The 16762-nt window shown below is 33.2% G+C and overlaps 1 protein-coding gene across 9 annotated transcripts in view; it reads right to left on the bottom strand.

Annotated features, from left to right (window-relative positions):
* Positions 1-16762, bottom strand: part of NALCN (sodium leak channel, non-selective) — a 359283-nt gene that overhangs the window by 305950 nt on the left and 36571 nt on the right. For all 9 annotated transcript variants that reach the window (XM_004458403.4, XM_071208219.1, XM_071208218.1 and 6 more), the window contains exons 3-6: positions 16253-16435; positions 3804-3887; positions 2574-2713; positions 2358-2486 (exon numbers count right to left, since the gene is read on the bottom strand). In XM_004458403.4, coding sequence (XP_004458460.1) covers positions 2358-2486; positions 2574-2713; positions 3804-3887; positions 16253-16435 — 536 coding nt within the window. The remainder of the gene's footprint in view (positions 1-2357; positions 2487-2573; positions 2714-3803; positions 3888-16252; positions 16436-16762) is intronic.

Genomic DNA, 16762 nt, shown 5'->3' with positions numbered 1-16762 from the left:
AATAAAATGACAAAAACAAGCACATTTGCCAATTGTCATTGGGTAATCATAATAGGTATAATTACAAAATATTTTTTTTGTCCTTTTTCCTTAAAAGATAACTGACTGCATAAAGCAAAAAACAAAAAAAACATAAAACCATACATTGTATTAAGGGGTTTTTGATATATGCACATGCAAAAATATTATAACAGTAAAAGAAAGGATGGTGGAGTAAATAGAATAATGCCACTGTAAGGTTGTTATAGTTACATGGACTGATATAACATTGATTCTGATTAAACCATGATAGGTAAAAGGTACATAACGTAATCCTTAAGCAACCACTAACAAATAATATCAAGAGGTAGAGCTAAACAGACAATATGGGAAAAACTAAAAAATATTTGGTTAGACAAAGAGAAATGAGGAACAAAATACGATGCTCAAAGGGCAGAAATTAACAGATTGGATTTCAAAAAAACAGAAATATAATCCAAGCAGAAGAGCTACAGAAAAGTAAACAAGTGAAAAGTTGCTCTGTGTGTGTGAAAAGATTAATATAATTGATAAAGAATAATAATACAAAAAAAGAGAAAAAACACAAATCACTAGTATCAAGAATAAAAATGTCTTATTGCCACTGATCTGAAGGAGTTTAAAAGGATAGTCAAGGTGCAATAATATTAGTGTGAGCTACCATTTGAATATGGTTTCATAAAACCAGGACTTATATTACTATCAAATTGTCTGGCTTAAGGCAAGTATTTTAGAATGCATCTTTGTACTGTCATCTGTACTGTTAATTGTAATAATTTTGGGGAATTTTTTGTGATATTATAAAGAATATTCTACTATATATGTATAAACTAGAAATAAAATTCTTAATAAATAGATTCTATCTGGGAGAGACTAAATGACCTTGGTAAGTTTGAAATAAACATAGAATTGATTAGTTACTTTATTAGTAAAAGAGCATGGTCATAATTTTCCTAGATATTTTCCGTTCACATATTTATCCTTTCAAAATTTGGCCTACTTCATTGATATTTACTCTTCTTTTTATCATGTTACCTCTCGTTTGGAGGCACAATCCTACATCACAGAAGATTCAGGTTACCTCAGGATATGAGTATATTTATATATTTCTTTATGGTAAATAATGATAACTAGCATTTAGAGAGTGCTTTTACTATGTGTTAATATCTTAAACTCATAGTAACGTCATAACCCTGCATTTATTGTGTCAATTAATCTTCCTAAAAACTCTGGGAAGTAGGTCCTGTTATTATATCTATCTCTCAGAGGAGCAAACTAAATAAATTTATGCAAAGTCACACAAGAAATAAGTGGCATGACAGAAATGAAATGAAAGCTTATTGTGATGTATATACTCACACATTTATCTGTTATTTACCTATTTTTCATATACATACACACGTGCTTTATTAAAAAACTCTCCAAGTGCAGTAAAAAGTAAGTTTCAATATTTTAAAAATTCAATGATTTTTCTATAGCCCTTTATTTGTAAATGAATATTGACACATTCAAACATTTAAAGATGAATGGTTATTTCTGATCTCCTTTTGAATTTAATAGTGTTTTAAATTTAATTTTTATGGTCTAAACAAAATTTTTCTTTCTACAAATTCGTAGATGAGTTCAGTTTTACTACCTCCATCCCTGCCACTGCCCTGAAGTACGGTAGTCATATCTCTTATGTCTCTGGGTTCCAAAGACCAATTTCCAGTCAACACTCAATGGGGCAATTATCAGTCATGTATGTCACAGGCCATCGTCCTACTCAGTTTTCTCTTCCCATAGTTTCACTCCCTGGGCTGTAATTTAACAATAATTGGCCAAGTAGGAGAGACAGAGACCCTATGCATACAATATATTATAGACAATTGAAGTACCTATGTAATGTATTACCCCCCTTCCACACATGAATGCAACAGACAAGGCCCTGTCTAAAAATGATGTTATAAAATAACCATTTAGGGGACTATTTTAGGGAAGGATGACCAAAATTATTATAAAATTAGACTTCATTTTCTAACATGGAACCTATTCTAATGCCATGAACTCTACATCGACACTGTGTAAGCACATTCTCATTTACCATTCTGAGGAAGGTTTCTAAATGTCACTTTGAAGTCATTTAATCTACACTGTGGCTGGATTCTGTTTTCCAGTCTGGCTCATCCTGAACACTTGTTTTGGAAAATTGGACACACCAATTTTAAGGGAGCAGAGAATATAGAACAGAGAGCAAATAAACATGAACAAAAATAAGACAATGTTGGTCTCATGAGAATTATAGAAACATCCTTGTAATAACCACATGGATTAAAATGCAGTTAATTAGAAAAACTTACCCTGGTTTAGTGTCATTTACTACACAGTGATAGGTAAATGTTCCAAACATTTGAACTCCTAAAATTCCATAAAGAAGCAGAAAGAAAAGTAGGAAAATTGAAACACTCCAAATTTGTTCTCCTGAACGCCTAGGGAGAAAAAATAGGTAAAACAGGTAAAACTTACGAACAATTTCATAAACTTTTACCCTTAACTTATGTAAAAGTAATGCTTACTTCAAAATATTTGTAATTCTGGTTCTTGGTAATTCAAATCGGAAATAAATCCGGAATGCCCGGATCATAATTAGTGGTCGTGGAATGCGCAGCATGCCCCAAGGTGACATCTGATCCACTATATCAGCAATTTCAAATACCTGTAAATGAAGAGATGAATAAACATGCTTAGATTTCCGCTTCCCATTACTTATAGTCATGGAATCAGGAGGTGAACTCTTTACTCTAAATTTAGCTCTACATTATTTTTTTGCTAAAATCAAATTTCTGTGGAGTTGTGAAGATATAGTTATCTTCATAGAAAAAAATACACAAACTAAAGTACCATTAATCTTGTTCATTTCCTATATAATTTTCAAGATACAGTTTTTATTACAAAAACAAGTGCCAACTTAGAATACGGAGTAAGTATGCTGTGTTCCTCACTTATAATGTTCTTTGATAGCCTATTTTGAATATCTAAGAAATGAAGTAATGGAGAAAGGGTTAAAATATATTATGAAGATAAGAAAAAGAGGTGTATAATTTATTCTACTAATAGGCAAAATGATCATTAAAAATGAATGTCAATCACACAATAATTATTAAATGGAAAAGAGCACACGATATGCAGGATAAAATTAGATTTTTGGAGAGGGGAACTTTATAAAAATAAAGAAGTATAGTTTATTAATAAACATATGATAATTTGGCAGGACACATCATGAATTTCTTTTTTCCGAAATTTTTAATGCAGAGTATAATTAGTATCCTTAGTTGATTTAAATAGAAAATCATGCCTGAACAAATAATTGAATAAATTCTATTTTCTAATAAAATTCTTCCTTTTAGAATTTTAAATATATATAATCCCTAATTATCATAGTAAAGCATTTCATACTCCCAATACAGTATTTTATGTTAACTAGGATGTATCTCAATTATCTCCACTTAGCTGTTCATTTCAGTAGGGTTAGTCACATAAAAGACTAAAATTTTTATTTTAAAATTCAATTTATTATCCAAATACAGAAATCTCACACCACATTCTTTCCTTTATTTTGATGAATATACTTTTTTTGTATTTGTTTAATAAGAATTTCCCATCACATTGGCTCTCATTTCTGATTGACAATTTACAATGAAATTACACAATTCTTTATATATATTAATATTTCTATATAGATTTTTAATGCAAAATAACACCCATTTCATAAAATATCCCCTTATAATTTAAAAGTACTTAATTACCTGTAACACCAATGAAACCCAAATGCAAAAGACCATAAATCCGTCAAAAACACACCAGCGATCTTTCACATAGGAACTATCCCCCTAAAAATAAAATGTACATGGAATGATCAGGCAAATGAATATTTTCAAAGAACCTCTGTGGAAGAAATAGTCAAGTGTCAATTCAGTCAAAACTTGGTGCAAGTTTTTGTATCATAAGTGAACAGATTTTCAAAAGGAATACTTTTGATGTCAATGACATTGTTTACAAAGAAAATAATTTATGAAGCATGGGGAATTGCAGCATTTGTTGTAAAATTTTAAATTCATTCAAAGGGAAAATATCCCAATTTTTTTCTCTTTGTCACACAAATCCTACCACTTAGGAAACAGAGGCCATTCAGTTAAACAGGCAGTTTCAGCCCTAATCCAATTATCTTCCCACAAGAACTAAGGACACAGCATGGCCAATATGTAGGCCTTCAAAATTGTCCTATCAATGAACGTTTGTGGAGAAATTAACCAGAATTCACCCTAAGCTAAATAAAGGGTGGAGAAAAGAAACTCCCTCCCTTCCTTTATTATTTGTATTAGGGAAATTGTGGGTTTATAGAACAATCACACATAAAATACAGGATTCCCATATACCACCCTATTATTAATTCCTTACATTGAGGTGGAACATTTGTTACAAGTGATGAAAGAAACTTTTTTATAATTGTACTATTAACCATAGCCCATGGTTAACTCAGGCTTCACTGTGCTGTGCAGTTCCATGGATTTTATTTTTAGAACCATATAGACAACCTAATGTTTTCCCTTTTAACCACATTCAAGTATATAATTCAGTGCTATTAATTATGTTCACGATTCTGTGCTATCATCACCACCATCCATTACCAAAACTTTCCATCATGCCAAATAGAAACTCTATATATGTGGAGCCTTAAATTCTCATTCCCTATCCCCACCCCATATGCTTGTAACCTATATTCTAGTTTCTGATACTATGAGTTTGCTTATTCTAACTATTTCATCAGAGTGAGATCATACATTATTTGTCCTTTTGTGTCTGGCATATGTCACTCTCCGTGATGTCTTTAAGGTTCATCCATATTGTTGTTGCATGGATCAGACTTCATTCTCTTTAAGTACTGAATAATATATACCACTGTGTGCCTACACCACATTTTGTTTATCCATTCATCCATTGATAGACACTTGGGTTGCTTTCATCTTTTGGCAATTGTGAATAATGCCACTATGAACATCAGTGTGCAAACATTTCTTCAAGCCTCTGCTTTCAATTCTTTTGGGTATAGCCAAAAAGCAGAATTGCCACATTGTATGGTGATTTTATATTTAACTTTCTGAGGAAATGCCAAACTATCTTCCACAGCAGCTGTACCATTTTACATTCCCACTAGCAATGAATGAGTGTTCCTATTTCTCTACATTCTTGCCAACACTTACAATTTTCCTTCTTTTTTTTAGGCCTAAATTCCATGTGGTTGGGATTGGAAATTTTATATATAAAAGCGTTTGCTTTTTCAGGACTACCCCATTAAGTGACTGGTTCTATAGTAACCTACGTAATTCTGAATTCAGTCACATATATCATCACTACCTCTGATAGAACCTGCTAAGAAAATAAAAGTAGGAACAGAACACCAAGGTTTTAATAAAATGGTGATTTAAGTTGAAGGACATTTGAGAAATAAAATAATTTCCAGAACCTTCCAAACTTAGTAACAAATAAAGAAGCAAAAGGTTTCCTTGAGAAGTTTCCAGAAATAATTTGTTGTTTACAAAACTATATGCATGATAAAACACTTAATGAAAGCCACCAGATATGAAGTAGAAATTCAACTTAGTAAACATTATGGAAGCACCTGCCATACATAAGAGTATGCGTAATACCATGGTGAAACACACAAATGCACATACACACACATATCAATCTTGTGCAGAAAAACACACAACTAATACACACAGCTAATAAAGCTCTAAACATTTAGGAGAAGATAGGAAGAGAAATTATATGCAGAGTTTAGAGAAAATGATGCTAATTCTCAAATGAATGAAGGAATCCTCTCATCAGTGACAAACAAATCAACCAAACTCCATGACTCACAGATTTGAGAAGACTCATGAGAAAGATATGAAAGCAAACTGAGGAGTAAGGTCTGGGTGTCTAAGAGGACAATGACTTGGTTCAATTAAGTGCCATGTTTATCATCTACTGATCCATAGTTGCTGAAGAGAAGAAATGCGTCTTAGGATAGTGCTGGTTATGTCTACACATACACGTACATATATATATGTGTTTGTATATATAATATACAACAAATACTTTAAGGATGTTAAAGTTGTCTTCAGAACCTCACAAAACATCATTCACTGTAAGCATCACATTTGCTTTGTATATTGCAAAATTAACTGAATGTTTTCATCAGACTTAATATTTGTATCAGATTAATTACATTAATTTTAATCCAAGCATAGATAATATAGCCAATTTAAAATTGAATTTCCTCTGAACCTAATTTTGATTAGCATTTCAAAAGTAATGGATACAAATCATTTAAAACTGTGCTTCAAGGTGTCCTTGGAGTTGCTTAAATGCATTCAGTTGTTCTTTCATCCATCCATCCGTTCACTAGAGTACAGAGCACCACTCATGCTCTAGGCAGTGTTCAAGCACTAACGATACAGCAGCGAACAAAACAAAGCTCCTGCCCTTATATCACTTAACATTCTCAATTAACTGAGAAATGTAAATATATAGTAGTTTGTTTAGGTGTTTAGAAGACAAACGTGTATTCATGTTTACTTTATTGAACAAATGTATTATTTACTTATATATGCGATAAAAAAATAAACAGCAGAAAAATATCACCTGCACCAAGTCATAGGTGTGACAGTTGAAAATTGCAAAGAATTATAAAAATGAAAACTGAGATGTTCATGCAGTTCATCAAAAACTGTTTTAAATGGGAACAATCAATAAGCAAATGTTAGGAAAGGAATAATAATAGATCATTGGGTACACAAGCACCCAAATAGGATGAGTTTATATGGCATTTTTCCAAATCAGTATTTTTTTCTTTTCAGTCATTAAAAATGTTTTATGTTATGTCACTGCGATTAGCTTCTTTCACTGCCCATAATTTGCTTTACTAACTAATTAAATTCAATAAGATAAAGGAAGAGAGATTCTCTTTATATTTGATAAACAGTGATATTTCCCAGGAGGGGAACCGGGTGGCCAAGAACCAAGGGTGGAAGAGAAGCATACTTTTTACAGTATATTCATACATGTCTTTTGAATTTTGACTCATGTTCATGTGTAAAAATTTTTTAAATAGACTTTCAAAATTAAATTTTTTAAAGGTCCACATTTTTGCTTTAACAAAATCACTTCATCCATTGGCACAACTAGTAGTATTTTAAAAATTGTATCTCACAAATTCGGAATGTAAAGCTATCAAAAATTCTGATATTTGATTTGGCTAAATTTTTTGTCTTATTTACCACATAAATTTGCTGGGAAAATAGATGTTATAATGCAGATCTACAGTATATTTTGAACTACATAAAAAGATGAATTATTTTAAACAGTTTCAGACTTTCCAGAAGTGATTCCGAAGAAAACAAAAGCATACAAAAATATTCTCATTTCAAATGACCTCATATGTTTGAAAACGGACTTATCAAAACTTATGCTTCATATGTAGAAAATTAATTTTGAATTAGGAAGTAATTTTCATTGTATCATTTTCTGATTTAGACTTTTCAGAAATTCATAGTGGCATTTACCCATCATACATGGTATGTAATAGTTTATTTCATTTTCCTGGTAAAATAAATGAAATAATACACAGGGCATATGTTTTACATATTATTCTTTGACTCACATTTCCCAGACTCATTCAATATTTGTAAAAACCTTTAATAAGCAATAATGCTAGTGACTTGGGATACAATGACAACTATACAGAATTTTCCCATCATTTTTTTTTTCTCTTGCCCTTCAGTATTCATTGTTCTTCATGCTTACAACTTTCCTTCTGAAAAATTCTCTCATGTCTATGTTGACTTTTTCTTCTAGCCTCCTATCTGTTTACCACTTTCGAGCCTTCTGTGGTCACTGTCTTAATTCATACCCCAGGCAACTATTGACAACTCCGTTCTTGCATATAAACGATGTGCAGTATTGCATTATCTAAAGAATATTCCTTTCCTGTATAATCTGGTATTTCATGAATTTATATTTCAGTCTCTCCAACTTATCAGCTCTAATTTGGGTTTCTTATTTAAATCTTCTCTGAATGTATTCTTTGCTGTTATATTAAAAAACAAAAGTCAATCTCTTATTATAAATGTATTAAATTGTTCTAATCTAAATTAGTGGTATCTTGAGACTTTCAACTAGACAATTTAGGGTGTTATCCCCAGTACTTAGTATGTGATATATAGAGAAATGTTAAATAAATATGTGACAGTATGTGACATATAGCAAATATTAAATGAATTTTTAGAGAACCGCACAGATTGTGTATGAGAGAGCTCCTATAGATCACAACACATACACTAAGGAGTCAATTAAGATACTTAAGGAATGCCTCCATTCATCCATCCATTCACTAAAACTACTAGTATTGCTTCTTAAAAAAGATTCCCTTCTAGCAAAGAGAAGATGATTTATCATTTAGGCTAATTTAAGCTATTAATACAGTCTTTTTTTGGCATGATAATGGAAAAAACATAGGTTAGTATAACAGATTACTTTGGATATTTCCAAGATGGTTGAATAAACAGAGCTGAGCATGTCAGGCAAATAAGAATGCAGTCAACGTTCATGTAATTTGTGCAATACAATGTAATGCAGATATCAAATGATATTAATATCATTTTAATCATTATTAATAGTCATTCAAACTTGGTGACTTTAAAATACCTTTTTAATACATGGAATACAGGCTAGAAACCAGGCAATATTAATCATAATTGGTTGAAAGTGGCTATACCTCATTTTATAATTAAGTTTCAATCTTTATAAAATCCTATTGCAATAATGCCCTAAATTATACTATTTGGCAAATAAAAAATTATTCCTTATCCTGTCTCCAAAACTAGACTGAAACTAGATAGTAACTAGGCTGAAGCAGCCATGAATGTCCAGTGGTGCCTGAGAAGTTTTAATTCCTCAAATATGAAGGAAAGGTTTCAATTTGTTTATCAACAACAAGAATGGAGGACAGAGAGTCCTTGAGCTATGGGTGGAAATCATTTTGCTGTTGGCTGAGGTGATGATCTATTCAAGAGCTGTCTGTTATTTTTATGAAATCTAAATATTTGGAGGGTGCCAATCAATTACACAGTATAAGAGAGTAGCTTAAATTGCCATGCAAGTATTTAACAAGCAGAGAAACCAGACACATCTACCTGGAGACATTTATGTGGATGTATTTTTCAGTTATAAAATGATATATATTGGTTTAGTTTCATGAACACAAGATTTATTGTTTTATGTTCCCAGGACCCGTCTGTCACTGTGTCTTAGCATTATTATTCATTACATCAATAGTGATCAGACTGTATGTCACTTTTACCTAGGCCATATGAAAAACAACTGAGAATAGTCTGAAGAATTCCCAGTAGGGAATACAAAGGATGCTTTGCAATAGCACCAACATATATCATCCAAATGGTTTGTTTTTACCTGTAGGGATTTGGTGAGCTAGAAGATGTCTCAGGACAGGAATTAGTGAGGAGGCAATTTGCAACAAACTACTGGGGAGGAGGAATTAATTGGCAGACACCTACAAGCTAGGGTAACATTATAAAAGAGTGAAATCCTAAAACAAATTCATTCTTCTTTCAAAAACTTTTAAGGACATTTCTTGCCTGAAGGACTTTGTGCTTCCAGTTCTCCTGCAGTGCGTGAAGCATTTTACCTCTACAGTGAACAGCTCAAACACAAAGCAGATCGTGTCACTCTCACAATTAAATTCTCCATGCCTCCTTACTGACTGCAAAACGAAGTCTGAACTCCTCAGTGGGGCAAGCAAGACCTCCAGGATGCAGCATCCACCCAGCTGTTCTTCACTCACATCCCATGGGCTATCCTCAATGGTAGTAGTAATGGGATAACTCCTTAGTGCTCTCCAAAGTGCCAGGCCCTTCCAAGCCATCGTGCTGCAGAATGATGGCCTCTTTGTGAAATACTTTGGCCTCTTTATGAAATACTTTGCTTCTATTCCTCACCACCCTGCCATAGGCCAAACTTACTTATCCTTCCAGACACAACTTCACTTTCTTCTCTTTTTTTTGAGACTCCACTGATATCCCCAAGCAGAACTTTTCACTCATTTTTGTGCCCCACCATAGCTTTAACAGACCACTATTACTGCACTTTCACAAAACATTGCAGGTCTCTCCCTTACTGTCTGAACGTCTCACTATAAAAATATTCACTATTTATATCTGCAAAAAATTTTTTACTGCTAAATCAATATTTAACTAGAAGGACTACTAGAATGAATCTGCACGTGCACCAGTGGAAACTTTTAGGTTATTGCACATAAATCCTGGCAAGAAGGTGCAGTGTACAGTGCAGGTATGGCTCTGTTCTCCGTTTGGTCTAAATTTTATACTGGCATTATTTAACTACACTGCAAGTCACGGTTCTTCTCTTCCCCACCTTTTCCCTGAAGATTAGCCTTCCTGTACCCCAATACTTGAGTCTGCCTATCCAGGCCCATTTTACTATTATAAGACATACTTTTTTCCCCAGAGAGTTTAACATTTCTGAAGTTAGGAGGCATCATTTCTGAAGTTAGGAGGCATCTTGTAAGCGAAGCAACAATTAAAATCTTATATCTTACAATCAGAATGCAATTAGCATTTTTTCTTTCTTAAGGACGTCTAAAGCAATAATGCATCTAACAATAATGGCATCTGAGATTCAACGAAATATGGTAGATAATACTTTAACATATTATTTCTTTGCTTATTTACATAAGAGGGCACATTCCTGTTTTTGTATACTGTATACAGAACATCCACTATTCACTGCCTTGAGTAGTGTTCATTAACTACAACTAATTGAGCAATTGGAGTTAAGTGCTTTTTATCATGCAGAACACTTGATGGACTGTTTTGCAGGTATTAAAGAGTGTTTTGGTGATATTTGGAGAAATTCATTGGGGGTTCTGGAAAGGGTCATAATGGATTATTAGCTTTTAAATTTAAATTTTTGGAATATAGCCTCCTAGTCCCTGAAAATATGCTATCCAACATGTATTCAGGAACAGACTGGATTGAGAAAATGAGGAGTGCCTGTATGGGTTGTACAAATCTGTTCCACGAAGTGGACCAGGTGCCTTTTGGGGGCAGGGGCTGGCTTGTTTTGTCTGTATTTCCTCCTTCTACAGCAGTGAATAGCAAAGTATAAGAGTTCAAGGAATGTTTGCTGAGTGATTAAAGTGATATCTGGGAAGTGTGCTTGGGATTAAGAATGTAATTCTCTCTTGAAGCACAGTGGAATATATATGGCAAGCCACTAAGTCCATAAAATTAGTGGTCAATTCTAGAAAGTACTTTTTAAAAGTATCAGTACATTGTTTTTAAAAATAAAGCTTCTTGGTTTGGTTTGTTGCAAATAATTGTGTAAAATAGGTACTATTAGGTCACATTACTTTAAGCATTAGATATAAAATTTAACTTTATCAATATTGCCAAACCAGGCAAGGTGTAATTTTAAAGAGTTGTGTGTGATGGATGGGCATCAATACACTTGTTTGTTTCTGTAAGTGTATTATTATGGGTTGATATAGTTGTATGCACAGAAAAGACTTTTAAAAACAAGAGACCAGGATTCCTGAAATTACTCACAACTCACACATCAACGCATGCATACTGGTTCACAAGAAGATATATAAAGTATTATACTAGTTTTACTTTTTAACTAACTAAATCTGACTGTTTCTTAGAAATATTTTGGTTGAAAAACAAAGCATATTAAATATTTAATATTTTTTCAGCTCGGTTCTGACCAATGTGAAAACTTACTAAAAAAGTATAACCTAATGCTCAAAATGGAACAAAATGTATGCATGTATGTTTATAAGGTATCGTCGATACATATGTAAAAAAAAATGCAGGCTTAAGTTCTAGAAGTAAGCCAACACAAACATATACTTGCAAATTATTGTGGGTAAAGGGTAAAGAAATTGAGTGAGTGATAACTGCAGTGTTGTTGGCAAATGAATTAAGACATAAAAAGTATGGAAATATTTCATGAAAATAAATTTTTTATCAGAAAAGTGCTTAATTAGAGTTTAAAAAATTATAGTTGGGTTAATTGAGAAGGGCATAGCAACAAATGAGAAATATAATAGACCCTTTAAAAACTTGTCATAGAGTGCCTATATAGACTGACATGTTTTGATTACCTGTGATTTAATGCCTACAAGATGTCCATATTTCTCATACAACTATAAAACCAAAACAAACTTACAAATAAAAAATTCAAAGTCACTTAAATGTAAATTAGCAGCATAGATTTAACATGGCAGATGACTTTATGTTAAAACTGATTAAAAATTTAAGTTAAATACAAGAAAGTAGACTTAAATCCAAGTAACGCCTTAATACATGTCCATATTATAACATGGATTTTTAAAAAAGTATGTTGTACAAAAATGATTAATTTCATGATTTTTGTTAATACCAATATGGTAGAACTTCTTTGAGTTGATACATGTAAAGCTTGGTTTATGATACCAAACTTCATATTTAACCATATTTAACCAAAACGTCACAGCTGGCATTTAAACCCTGTATATCAATTTTAATGAGATATGAAGCTGTGCTATTTATGTCAAGATAATATTAGCGATTCAATTTTACCAAAATCTGCTTTATATTAGAATCCAGTATATGAAAACCAGAAAAATCATATCTGATGTTAATTTTTTATTTTCAATTCTTGCCAATTGAAAATATGAAAAACATTTCTGGTGTTAGTAAATAGCTCATCATCCAAATGCTGATGGAATTCAGAAAATACTGGAAATTACTCACAGCATTTTGAAAACAATTTGGCCATAAATCAAGTTATTTCTAAGTGATTGATTCAACTGCTACTATTGAAACTATTGAAACCTCTGGTCATTCAGTGCTGTGTTCACATGGAATTAATCTATAATTTATGTATCAATCTGACTCTGTTCTTTTTATCATTAGACTGTGTGGTGCCTACTGTGTTTTTGTGATGTGAAGTCCAAGTCATAATTTATTAAATAACTTAAGAAACAAAGTTTTATTCTTGGAAAATGCCATGGATTTGTTTCATTCAAGTTAGAAACTTAAATAAATCGATACTTGGTCATTTCAATCACAAAATGCTCCAACCAGAATGGTAGGATCTTCCAAGGTATGTGTATACTGACCAATGTACACAAGCCATTTTGTGGCATCATTGAACAGAGACTTGGGTTAGGCTATGCCCTGTTCAGGGAAGGAAAGTTACATATGCCCTAAAAGAAATCTCTAGCATTTTCATAAGACTAGCTTTTCCCCAAGTTGATCACATGGGATAGCTACCAATTTTCTGAAGCTAGGCTTATCTAAACCTTATGCTTAGAGTAACTGGCCTGGCAACTTTGTGGAAGACAAATTTAGAATCATCCTGAAATCCAAAGGCTGAGGACACAGTGGGTGCCCACTCCTACCCATTAATCAACATTTTCCCCAGTGGACCGTGGAGCACATCTTATAATCAAGCTGCATTTTCCATTTTCCAGCCAAGGCAGGTTTTCAATGAAGTGTTTGAGTTTACTGGTTCCTCGGTAAGTGAATCAAGATTGCTATGACTTTCGTTCTCCTTATCAGATTAAATTTCTATATGGAACTGAATTTCTTCTTTTGAATTCTGAATTTTCCCATTTTCTGTGGGTTACATCACAGACTTAAAAAAGCTTTTCAAAACTGTGTATTAATATCTGACAATAGCAAGAATCTGGCTAATCAGAGTGACTAGCTATGACTAACGCCAAAGGACTTGCTGGCTCTTTCCAGTTTATTTATCTAAAGGCCACTAGAACACTCAAATCAAAGGAGGGAAACCAGGTGGCAACAAACCCTTCAACCATGGTACTGGAAGGATTCACACATGCATCTGTATGGCATCCTTCCACTCTCACTCTTGCCCTTCAATCTCTACGCTGATCAGATACATCAAACTGTGTCCTTCACCTCCTCCTGTGATTTATTTTCCATATCTTCCTGTTCCTTGACCAATTAGACATTAACCCCCAGTGTTAATGTCTAATTAACACTAACTTAAAGACAAAGATGGAATACTAACTTGAAGACAAAGATGGAGAGAGCTTGGAGCAGCATCAGCAGTAGTGGTACATGAGCCAGACAGATTCCAATTGTGATCTTTGCTGTGGTTTTTGCTGCACATAATGCAGAAATCCCTGGTATGTATTTTTTAAGCTTGTTATTCCAGTCCATAATTCCCCCCAATGTGCCCAGAAAGCCTTCCAAAAACCTTTATTTGGAAAAAAAAAGAGAGGGCCAGAATTTTTTCCTTCTCTGATGACAACAAAACATGGATGTTATTGATATTATAGCCATTTCTTCTCCTGAATTAGCAGTAAGGTGATTGTGTCTAATATTCATAAAATATATGCAATATAAACTAATACAAAAGTTAAATGTTTTGACTTCAATTTGGGTGAGATCTTGATGGTAGTTTTTTTTTTTTTTAACCCCCCCAGATATCCTAAAAAAGACAGCAAATGGGATAGCAAAAGAGAAAACATCCATGGACATAACCTTGAATAAAACGAAGTGATAATATTCTACAACAATGCAAGGTGTTGGTGGAGAGGTGCTGTATGAGAATTTTGCACATTCTGTATGATTGTCTTATAAGCTCACAACTTCTCTGATAAAAAAAATATAGTAAAAAAACCCCTAAATGACAAGGTACTCCAAACTAAATACCCAACCATTGATAATATCAGGATCCATTCAAGAGAGCAAGGATGGGAGATTGTGGAGGAAAGATGGGTAGGAAAGTTCTGACTGATTCAAGAGTTTCAGAACACAGAAATTATCAACTAAGTCTTGGTGAATTACTTAAAGGAAATCTCAGAAACTTAACCTGAGAACAACTGTCAAAATTTGTAGATTTACCTACAAATTGCAAGTGAATAGAAAAAAAAAAAGATCAAACAACAACAGCAACAAGAACATCTTCCAAGGAACTGCAGGAAGATGAAAGGTCCAGGAGCATCCTTATCTCACAAGTATACCCAACAAAAACTCCTTTAGAAACCCATGGGCCCATGTTGAAGAAGGTCTCCTGGAGCAGAAACCAAAATTGGGAAGGACAGGAACACTGGGGGGCAAAGTTCAGAAGGGCAGACAACAGGAAAGGCAGTCCAGATGACACATGAATCAGAATGGAGAAAAATAAATAATAGGAGATGGGGGGAAAAGATTTATTTTAAATAAAATTAAATAAAAATGAACATATTTTGTCTATGATTACACTTTTAAAAGGGCAGCACATAATGATTGAAGGGAAACAAATGAAATGACTGAAAATGACCTGTTATACATCATCCCATGCCATTTTCAAAGTCCTGGTACAGAATGAGGTAGTTTTCCATAAAAGTTACCTAACTTGAGATACTGATACAGTTACGATTAGTAAATTAACAATCCAGGATTCGTGCGAAGTCAATTATTTGTCAGGCCCTAAAGCCCATCCTGTTGCTTTATCATACCACATTTTGAAATACTCTAGGCCTTGCATCCATTACATATTTTTAAAAGCTATGAAGGTTATTGCTACAGAAGGAAGTGATAACTTGTGACATGTTTTCTTGGCTTTTCTTTTTTTGTTAATCTTCCAGTGGTGCCAATTTCATGCCAGATTTTCCTCTGGCATGAAATTCCAGGAATTCTTTCCACTCTCATGTCCTTTAATTTTATCCCTTTATATCTTTAAGATCTTCAAGTTACCGACAATCTGCTAAATATCATCACCTCTTTCTTACTTTATCATGCAACATTACCTTGCACTCTATAAATAAATAATAAAATTCCTCCTCTGAACCAGGTGCTATGTCAGGTCATGGGCTCTTCCGCGGTGACAAGAAAGAGATTGCCCTGGCCCTCACAAAGCCATCTGGCTCCATTCCTCATTCTCCAGGGTTGTATGCCTTATGTAATTTAGTAACATTATTTAATGTTCTTAAGCATCATACTTTGACCAATTTCTGGAGTCCTGACTTTTTTAATAGACTTTAATAGACTTTAATAGGTACAAAATCAAGAGATGTTTCATTTTACTGAAATTAATATGAAAATACTATTACACTGATGAACATTTTCAGTGTTCAGTGTTTGATTATTAGTTTAAATAACATGGAAATGCCCACCTTGACAATACCACGGATGTGCATTTTTGCTATCATCTCTGCTGTGTAGAGAAACATCAGTAAAGTATCCAAAGTAAAGGTCAAATACTGAAGAGGAGGATAGTGCTCAAATGTCATTGGCGTATTCATACAAACAGAAATGACGCTGATGATGGCACAGATGCGCAGCAATGAGTGAACCCACTGCAAAAAGAGTTCAACATTATTATTTGATACCATAAAATCATATCTTGAACTTGTATTGTGAACTACGTTATTTGAAAAACATTATAATACAGAGATTAAAATAGTTTACTAATATAGAGGTAAGAAAGAAGGAATGAACGTTTGTTAAGTGCATGTCATGTACTAAATATTTTCATATTTTCAAAGCAAACTATTTTCCACATAAACACATTGAGACTCAGAACAGTTAAGGGACTTTTCCATGTTCATATATTAATAATGTCATAACCGAGATGTGACCCTGGTCAGGCTACCCCAAAGCCTCTAATACTTTCTAGTGCATCA

This window comes from Dasypus novemcinctus, chromosome 15 (assembly GCF_030445035.2).
Source record: "Dasypus novemcinctus isolate mDasNov1 chromosome 15, mDasNov1.1.hap2, whole genome shotgun sequence".
NCBI lineage: Eukaryota > Metazoa > Chordata > Mammalia > Cingulata > Dasypodidae > Dasypus > Dasypus novemcinctus.
This window is presented reverse-complemented; position numbering and strand designations above follow the sequence as displayed.